General features: G+C 33.2%; 1 protein-coding gene across 1 annotated transcript in view; it reads right to left on the reverse strand.

Annotated features, from left to right (window-relative positions):
- The window catches only part of LOC105323101 (uncharacterized), a 43971-nt gene extending 40687 nt beyond the window's left edge, over nucleotides 1–3284 (reverse strand). Inside the window, exon 1 of the mRNA XM_066080840.1 lies at nucleotides 3128–3284. Within this exon, the coding sequence (XP_065936912.1) occupies nucleotides 3128–3204 (77 nt within the window). The 5' untranslated portion in view covers nucleotides 3205–3284. The remainder of the gene's footprint in view (nucleotides 1–3127) is intronic.
- Nucleotides 3285–11041: the final 7757 nt, after the last annotated feature.

The following is an 11041-nucleotide window of genomic DNA, read 5'->3' on the forward strand; positions in this document are numbered from 1 at the left end:
AATTGTCATTGCTTATAATTCATGTGAATTTTAGCAAATAAATAATACCTATAACAATACAATACTTCAACATCTGTTTAATAATATATTCTCACATTGTATTTCGTATAAAGCTACTTATTCAGTTAGTGATTGACACTTTTCGGACTCTGTGATTCAATTAAAGAGACAGAGTGTTGTGTAATTAACATTGTGCAATTATCTGTTTTTCATATATAGGACATCAAAGACTCATCGAATTTACTTCAATTATTCTATATCTGTGAACCTTTCACTCAGTCTACTTAATCTCATCACCTGTCAAGTTTACTCATTGTTCAGATTCTTATATATAGTTATGTACAATTGTCAATAGTCAGTATGGAATACGGCGGACATTCTACCGACTCACCCAGAGTCTGATTTCGGAGGCCAATATCGGCCATATCCGTCTCGTTAGAAACAAGTCTGTTTGATTGTTATTTCATGAAACTGTTGCCACTCATGAGTCTTGTCCACTAAAGTCGGAATCCTGCATCAATTGCCTTTTATTTATCTGAAATTGCATCATTCTCTCGCCAGAGGTCGTACTACACAAGTTTCGCTTACACATCTGTAAGCAAAACTTGTGTAGCACGACCTCTGGTGAGAGAATGGAATTCCATATTGGTGGACCTTCGGAAATACAGCACATCTATCCATTGTTTTTATTTTACGACCCAAAGCGCCTCAACCTTATTTCTACTACCCTCAACGTTAACAAACACATACACAAATATGTAACTTTATTGCTTTTATATTCATGCTTCTTGATTTGATAAAAAATTATTTAAGCATACTTAAAATAAAATAAATCGACCACTGATTTTAAAAGTTTAGAACATCAAATTACGTTACCGTAGATGATATAGAATTCCTGTAAATGACAGGGATTGAACACTGTGTAATGCTGGTAAATTAGCGAACAAAGAACAGGGGCGTACAAGGCGTTGCATATCCCCCACCCGGAGCAATGAAGACGAAAGAATTTCAATTCAAGTTAGAAAATTAATTTTTGACTTGTATGCATCGTTTTCATTAAAACAATTACGATGGAAGTCAATATTGTGCTTTCATTCTATAAACACGCCAGGTATTGATTTTCAAATTAAGCTGCACATCGGTTTTTTTGCCTAAATCTTGGATCATTCATTGTTCTTAATTGCAAAATAAGCTTTGAATGGGTCCTGAATCCATCCTAAAAATACTTTTATTTAAAGAATAAGTGTATTTTGATTCATATTATTGATTTATTAGTCTAGACGCATAATGGGTCAAATTTGTGATTTTCACCAAAAACATTTTACTTTATTAATTATTGTCAAAGAGTTAGATTTATTTACGCGTACTCGAATGTGACAACGTAGCTCACTGTGATAGGCGGAGGCTCGTAGTCTATCCTTCTCCATGGAGAGGCAGTTCTAATCGTATAGACGGCGTTTTATTTTTAATTTATTTGCCTTGAAGTAAAACGCGTTTTGCTTTTTTATTGATTATGAGAATCAATACTATTTAAATTATGACAACAATGACGTAATATTCATGTTCTGTACATACAATGTCGGATTAAATAGAGCTAGCACATATATGAGATCATGATGTAATGCTTAGAAAGCATCAAATTAAACAAAGGAGATAAGTACCAAGTACAAATACTATTGTATATTATTTATTTGTCAAAGAATACAGTTTTATATTATACATGTACATTTACTGATGCACAGTTTCAAACGTAAACGCCATTTCAAAATCCCGGGTACGGGGTGCTTTGTCAGGCCTTGTACGCTCTTGTCCTTTGACTTTATTTCCGTGTTTAAACCCCTTTCAGTTTGACGAAAACAATTTTAATACTTATTACCAACCAGGTATTGTCACAAACCAACTGCAATAAGATTTATGGAACTGTTGACAACATCGAACTTAAAAGCATTAAGGAGCAAGTCTGCTGTCCAGACTAAACTTATTTCAGTATTTATTATTATTCTTTACTTAATACCAAACTCTGTGTTCAATATGCAACCGAATCATACACTTTTTAAATCGCTTTCTTTCTTTCGTTTTTTCTTTTTTTTTACTAATAGTGTCAATATTATTGACTCTTGTATTATAATGTTGTATCATGTATTATGTATAATTATTTTGTATAACTTTCTTTAAATGTAATTACGATAAAGATTAAATGCAAATCACACAATTTTGTACCCATGTACCATTGTATATAAATTGTTTGAGTGAATAAACAAATTAATAATTGGTCAATTCGTGTACATACAGCTGTCAATATGGTATTAGATGTTATAACTTAGGGTTGCTTTACACAATTAACATAAAAATGCCAATTACAACGGGTACTGCAAGAAATTAAACTTATATTTTGCATAAGTTTAATTTTTTATTCTGCTTCTCATTTACACATAGAATATATCATTAGCTGAAGACTATGTATATATAACCTGGTTGTCATTTTCGATTGCTTTTTATTCAGGACTAGATAAATCGGATAAAATATTAATTTCACCGATAATTCAGCAACAACTAATTCCCGGTTTATATACAAAATGACAAATATATACAAGGATGTCACAAAAACAAACGGCATTATTAGTCCCTTTTTTTCAAACCCCGGGTGTACCTTTGTACTGTTTAGTTTGCAAACTCCCTTCTTCGGTATTTTATTCAATACAATGGAACTGCGACCAAAAAGATGTAGAAGAAACTAGTACTGTCAGATTTTAATTTATATACCTGGAAACTACATATCATTGAAAACGGTATGCTATCTTAAGCATGGTAATTTCCCTTTTACAGGTATTGATCAACTTTCATTTTGTTTCAACTTCCAGTCAAATCTTGTGACTATAGTCAGGAACATAGTGCAATATTGTAAAAGTGAACTATTTATTATAAAAAGAAATATTTGTAACGTCGGATGCGACCTGTGTCATATCATTGAGACCTTTATTGAAAAATAATTCTATACTGTTCAGGCTAATCTATTCTGTCTATATTTTATATATTATATATTTCTTATTTGAAAATTGTTCTACTCTTTTCTAATCTATTCTACCTGTCTACATTTAAAATATAATATAAGATTTTATACACTTACATTCCTTGGTGGAGAGACTCCATTTTAAGGTGAACAATATTAATGCTATATTTAGACGTGGTAATTTTCAATTCCATCCATTGTACCCGAGGCGTGTTCAACAGAGCGCGAGCGCTAATTGTTAAAATTCTCTATACAACACGCAAATTTTTGCAAGCGCTCGCCCTGTTGAAAAACCCTCTGTACTTTAACTTCGAACAGGTTGTCTCTACTGACTCAGTCGGAAGTTATTTGAGCAGAAATAGATTTCATCTCATATGTTATTATTCTTATTTAAGCCCAAAACAGGAATTAACTTGACTTATATTTGATTTGTTTATAAATTATTATATAATTAATAGTCATGTCATTATGTTAAACTTTAGATTAACAATTAGTGTAAGAAATGTAAAATATGGGTTTTTTTTTCTTATTTTGTTTTTTGTTGGGGTTTTTTTTTTTTGGCAATTATGTGTTATCGTTCACAGAACGTACAAAAACTTCATCAAAAAGCACCTTTTCGTTAAAATCAGCAATTTTTTAAAATCTTTTTTCAATCATCAATAAAAAGTTGGTCGGAGTAAATTCGCTCAGCACGTAAGACAGGCAGAACGATTTCATATATGCTAAGGTAACCATAATGCCACAATTACATACCACATAATACATAATACCACAACTACATGACATGTTAAATTAACAAAAGGTGTTCAAATCTTAAGTCCAAAGGAAAAATACAAAATAGGGGCAGAGCAAGCACGGACCTCTACAAAAAAGTGTATGCCCAAATACAAAGATCCGGAAATCATAAACTACTACCCTAAACACCCAGAGGCCTCACTGTTACTGGTCAGACTCAGGGAGCATGGCCTGTTCAGGTATGAATGGTTACATTTTCCTTAAACAGGATGAAACATAGTTTTATTTTCAATCATAATTAGGGTAATTTCACACAGAGATCATACATTGTTTCCAGATGGGTACTGTGATAATTCTAATTTAACCCCATTACTTCAACCCCCTTTTCTAGATCCATGCATTCATAAAATTGCTGTATATTTCCATGAAAAGGTTGTAACATATGTTTAACATATTTAGTTTTTCTTACAACAGAAGAAAGTATTTTTAAAGTTTGAAAACTCAGCCGAAAACAGACAAATATGAGTTGTTTATATAATTATAACAACATTTTGAGACATTCCATTGGATGGAAAAACAATCAATACATCACATTACTTATTTAAACATTGATCCTAAATTTTCTACACATAGAACAGTTGATAATTTTTCATTATATACATCGCTGTATTTGTGAGTATGACTCTGAATACTAGTACTTCAGATAGAACAGGATTAAGATACAAGTTGTCATCTTTATGAATGGTTTAACCGCCTAGATGATTAGAGGCTCGTGTCTTTTTTTATTCCCAGGGATTACCATGCAGATTTCAAGGAAGAATTTGCTGCCCAGCGAGCTGCTCGAGACAAAGGCCGAAAGAAACCGGACTTAAAGCTGACATGAATTCATAAATACGCATTACTTCCCTTTTATCTCCGACTACCGCCATATTAGTTGTCGATTTCTATTGTTTTGCTCATCGCTACACACCCCCTATATAAGGCCGAGAGCCCTCGTCATGCTTCACAGCATTCAGGAATTTCATACACCCGAACACGTTACCTTGGACGAAAAGACTTGTAAAAACGCGTTTTAAACAAAAATAATATGACAACCACTTCACTGGCAAGATATATCCAATAAACGACTAAACAAGACAGACTGAAATCCAGGCGCAGATACTTCAGATATTCCCCGTAGACCGTTTTCCTGTGTATGTTATAACATCGCACATGCGCAAACCACACACTGTGGAAGATTGAGCAATGTCTTATGTCAATTATCGCATGGATTTTATAAACGGGGAGTTTTTGTAGGAACGGATAGAAACGTTGTTACTTTCTTGGATTTACTATCATTTAGCTACTGTGTTTGATGTAGTGTCGCCAGGGTTTTCAAGAAGATGCAGACGTTATGCACTCTGTATGAACGACACACGTGTTCGATGTGCATGCGAAGTAAGGCAGCACTGTCTGTGCAAAATAATACAGATACTTTGGACATCCTTTCAAAGAATAAATATATCTTGTATTTCATTGATTGTTGTTTTCTTTATTCTTTATTACTACATTTTACTACATGTACAGTGTGTAGTTCATGCATTTAGAAGTCCGTGCAACGTGAATGCCTCGATCGGAAAGCAACCGACCGTAACTTTCTCAACCGGTATGTATACTCCAGTGGCAGTAGAGGAGCGTTCGAAACTAATATGGCGACCAAATGCTTTTATTAATTCATGTCAGCTTTAACGACAAAAGAATAACTGTGTAGCATAATCTGTATAGTAAACTATGGTCTGTGTTGAGAAGGGCTCTTTATTATAATGTGAAAATTAGAAGCTTGTTTCATGTAGCCCTCTGCTTATCCTTTTGAACGTTTTGATTGTAAAATAAAGGAGATCTATATAACATAATGCGTTACCAGTACTGGAGTTGTCATTCAAGCCTTCGGCTTCAAGATGATTTGTGATGACAATTTTGGATCTAGAAAACACTTTACAAAGGGTATCAGTCTTTGAGATGGAATTTCTGACAACTGTAAAAGATAAGACTAATTTCATGTATGCCTTATCAAATTATTAGATGGAAAATGAAAATATTAACTTTTTACATAGGAATATATAAAGAAAAATGCTGGAACTTGTGTGAAAACACAGCCTTTGCAGATTCCAAAACATTATTCCCTTGAGAAAAATGGGATCACGAGAGTGGGGTGGGGGTTAACAATTCGGAGAAAAATCTTCTCTAAAATACTAACACAACAAAAGGGGCTTTATGTTAACCATTAAAATATGTGGATACATTTTATAACTGTTTGTGCAATGTAGACTATTAAAGTTTCAAGATATTTTGAATTTGATACTGTAATGCTTATTTGATTGGCTATTGTTATACCCCTGTAAAACAGTTACTTTAAAACTCTATACGAAAAAAAGTCCAGCAGTTTGACTGGAACTGTTGGATTTGAACAGTTAAAATCTACTGTTAAAAAAGACTGTTGACCGGTGACGTCACATTCTGCGAAAAACGAGTTATTAAATTAGTAGGGGTATAACAAAACAGTTGTTGACAGTGTCTCGGGCAACAGTTGATCTGTCGGACCGGCTCGCAAACTTTCGCCCAAGACCTTCAGCCTTGGGCAACAGTTTGCGAGCTGGTCAGACAGATCAACTGTTGCCTTTTAACCCAGTCAACAACTATTATTGTTGCTCAGGTGAGCAATATGGACCTTTGGCCTCTTGTTCTTAGGTTATAAAACTAGCAATCATTGTTTGTAGAGAAAATATTCACAATCGGCGTCAATCTGTCAACAACTCAACATTAAATCATTTTTATTGTTTATATGGACCTCACTTTCTCCCTTTCTCTCTGTTTTTTTTTACTTTTTATATTAAAGAAGTAGGATAACTTCGTTGTTATTGTCCCTGAATGCATTACATAGCAGAACTATATGTGAAAGTCACAGGCACCTGACGTATATTTTTCTCATAATCAAAATATACACATTGTTTTTGTGTATACATGTACATATATGTACCCTATATCTAATAATACATTATACAATGTAGATATAGGGTATAGGCCTATATTTTAATTTTGAGAAAAATATATAACGTCAGGTGCATGTGGTGAAGGTTGTCTTGTACATGTACATGTAAGTACAATATTTGGAAGTCGGAGGACAGTTCATGTGGTCTGTGCAAAAGTTTTAATCACGAATACAAAACTGATGCATATTCACCATCAAAAATATTTTTAGAAAGACAGCAACAAATGATTTTACAATATTTATTTTAGGTGTTGGAGTTGACATTAACAATGCATTTGAAACTTAAGGTTTGTACATTCGAAAGCAAACAAACCGATATAAACTACATGTACCGGTAGTTAAAAACTAATTTTTCATCGTTGGCCAAAAAAACACAAATAAAATAAAGTGGATTTTTAAAGAATGGCGAAGATTCTTTTAATATGTAAATTTTATGTTATAAATACATATAATACAATGGGAATCGCTATATTATTTATAGAGTTTTGTTAAGTATTGCAACAAAAACATGAAAAAACTAGTAGGCTAATTGTTCGAGAACAATTAGAGGTCTTTCCACCTAATATTTTAATGAATTGCTAGATTGCTCTATAAGATTTACAAAACATTACTATACCTATGATATATGTTGTACTATAAAATGGGAAAACCACAAGGCCATTAATTGATAAATGGTTTTAAAAGAGATTTTTTATTTTTATTATTATCAAGCCATTTTTTTTTTAAATTCCATGTTGTATATAACGGTAAAGATTTATCTAATTACTTTTCTGAATTTTTTTCCACTTACTATGAACAAAACTGAGCCAAGTGAATATTCTTTACACAACCGTATAAACAGTAAAGCTAACAATAGAAGAGAGTGTTCTACAGGCTAGCTGTCTTTGTACAAAATGAATAACAAGTTCCACCTGAGTAACCACAGGACTTGATGTGATACCTGGCTGACCCAATTGAATACCTTATTGCGCAATCCAGCAAGCTATTGAAACCCTTACTATAATTCTGTATTTCAAATGATATGAAAATTCATTAATTAAAAGACTTCTAAATGACGTTGACCTTTGACCTTTATGTCATTTTGTTTGGCCAAGGTAGACGCTTCTATTCCAAGTGGTCCGAAGTCTGTACGACAAATAATAAAAAAGTTGGAAATGATTTTATAGAAAATTAAAAACTTTCAGGGGGAATAACTACTAGAAGAGGGCCTCAGATCCTTTCGGTATGGATAGATTGAAGAACCATCTAAGTATACTGAATACATTTGTAAAAGTTCCAAGTCTTCATCTCTTATGGTTTCAGAGGAGTAGCGATAACAAGCATTTCGTACAATAGGGGCTATAACTCTGTAATTATTCAAAGGTATGAGCCAAGGGGCTATATTTCAAAATGTCTTAAGATGTCCTACTACATCCATAAAAATGTTTTTCTCTACCACCCTAAACAAAAGAGATATAAAAACTCGTTAATTAACAGCTTCTCAAATGACCTTGACCTTTGACCTTTATGTCATTTTGTTCGGCCAAGGTAGACTCTTCCATCCCAAGTGGTCCGAAGTCTCTATGATAAATAATAAAAAAGTTGGAAGTGATTTTATGGAAATTTAAATACTTTCAGGGGCAAAAACTACTACAAGGGGGCCTCAAATCCTTTTGGTATGAATAGATTGAAGAACCATCTATATGTAATGAAGACATTGGTAAACGTTCCAAATCCGTATCTCTTATGGTTTCAGAGGAGTAGCGATAACAAGCATTTTCTTCTCAAAGGGCAATAACTCTGTAAGTTCTGGGAGTTCTTTGACACAGGGTCAATTGGTACCATAACTTTTAATGAGCAATTACATAAAGTTTAAATTGTTTGGATAACTCTAATAATAAAAAAGTCACCCCGAGCTAAATAGAAAAAAAGAAGAAGAAGAAGAACTAGTAGACTAATTGTTCTCGAACAATTAGAGGTCTTTCCACCTCATTGTTTTTTATGTTTGAAATAAGATTGCTTCAATAGAATAAATTATTTTTTTCTGCGTTACTTCATAAAAAAAAAAAGTGTTAAACGATTAAGTTTGCAGTTTTTTATTGCTTAACCTTGACCTTTATGTCATTTTCATCGGACAAGGTAGACGCTTTAATACCAAATGGTCCGATGTATCTATGATTATTGATTCAAAGATTTTTTTGTGTTCTTTATTGAATGTTCGAAACGTTCAGGGGCAATAACTGCTAGAAAGGGACTTTGGCCCCTTTCGGTAAGAATAGATTGAAGAAGCGTCTCAATAAACTGAATACATTAGTAAAAGTTTCAAGTCTCTATCTCCAACGGCTAATTAGGAGTAGCGATAACAAACACTTTGTACAATAGGGGCAATAACTCTATAATTGTTACATGGTAAGGGTCAAAGGGTTATATTTTGAAATGTCTTAAGATGTCCTACTACATCCATGAAAAAGTTTTTCTCTACCATCCTAAACATTAGAGATCTAAAAACTCATTAATTAAGAGAATTTCAAATGACCTTGACCTTTGACCTTTATATCATTTTGTTCATCAAAGGTAGACGCTTCCATCCCAAGTGGTCCAAAGTCTCTATGACAAATAATAAAAAAGTTGGAAGTGATTTTATAGAATTGTAAATACTTTTAGGGGCAATAACTACTAGAAGGGGGACTCAGATCATTTCGGTATGACTAGATTGAAAAACCCTCTAAGTGTACTAAAGACATTGGTAAAAGTTCCAAGTTTCTATCTCTTATGCTTTTAGAGGAGTAGCGATAACAAGCTTTTTGTACAAAAGGGGCAATAACTCTGTAACTATTTAAAAGAAAGAGCCAAGGGGATATATTTTAAAATGTCTTAAGATGTCCTATTACATCCATGAAAAAGTTTTTCTTTACTACACTAAACAAAAGAGATCTAAAAACTCAATAATTAAGAGATTTTCAGATGACCTTGACCTTTGACCTTTATGTTATTTTGTTCGGCCAAGGAAGACGCTTCCGTCCCAAGTAGTCCGAAGTCTCTATGATAAATAATAAAAACGTTTGAAGGGATTTTATGGAAATTCAAATGTTTTCAGGGGCAATAACTACTAGAAGGGGGTCTCGGATCCTTTCGGTGTTAGTAGATTGAAGAACCCTCTAAGTGTACTGAAGACATTGGTAAAAGTTCCAAGTCTCTATCTCGAATGGTTTCAGAGGAGTAGCGATAACAAGCTTTTCGTACATAAGGGCAATAACTTCGTAAGTTTTGGGAGTTATCAAGCAAAGGGTCATTTGGTACCATAACTTTTAATGGCCAATAACATAAAGAAAAAATTGTTTCAATATCTCTTGAAATAAAAAAGCTGTCCCTGGAAAAAAAGAGAAGAAAAAAAATAAGAATAACTAGTAGACTAATTGTTCTCGAACAATTAGAGGTCTTTCCACCTCATTGTTTTTTTTTGTTTGAAATAAGATTGCTTCAATAGAATAAAATATTTCTTCTGCGTTACTTCATTTAAAAAAGTGTCAAACGATTAAGTTTGCAATTTTTTATTGCTTGACGACCTTGACCTTTGACCTTTATGTCATTTTCATCTGACAAGGTAGACGCTTCAATACCAAGTGGTCCGATGTATCTATGATTATTGATTCAAAACTTATTTCTGTTTTTATTGAATGTTCGAAACTTTCAGGGGCAATAACTGCTAGAAAGGGACTTTGGACCCTGTTGGTATGAATAGATTGAAGAAGCGCCTAAGTATACTGAATACATTAGTAAAAGTTTCAAGTCTCTATCTCTAACGTTTAATGAGGAGTAGCGATAACAAGCATTTTGTACAATAGGGGCAATAACTCTATAATTGTTACATGGTAAGGGTTAAAGTTTTATATTTTGAAATGTCTTAAGATGTTCTAGTACATCCATGAAAAACTTTTTCTCTACCATCCTAAACAAAAGAGATACAAAAACTCATTAATTAAGAGATTACCAAATGACCTTGACCTTTGACCTTTATGTCATTTTGTTCGGCCAAGGTAGACGTTTCCATCCCAAGTGGTCCGAAGTCCCTATGATAAGTAATAAAAAAGTTGGAAGTGATTTTATAAAAATGTAAATACTTTCAGGGGCAATAACTACTAGAAGGGGGGCTCAGATCCTTTCGGTATGAATAGATTGGAGAACCCTCTAAGTGTACTGAAGACATTGAAAAAACTTCCAAGTTTCTATCTCTTATGGTTTCAGAGGAGTAGCGATAACAAGCTTTTCGTACACAAGGGCAATAACTT

The sequence above is a fragment of the Magallana gigas genome, chromosome 4 (genome assembly GCF_963853765.1).
Source record: "Magallana gigas chromosome 4, xbMagGiga1.1, whole genome shotgun sequence".
In the NCBI taxonomy this organism is placed as follows: domain Eukaryota; kingdom Metazoa; phylum Mollusca; class Bivalvia; order Ostreida; family Ostreidae; genus Magallana; species Magallana gigas.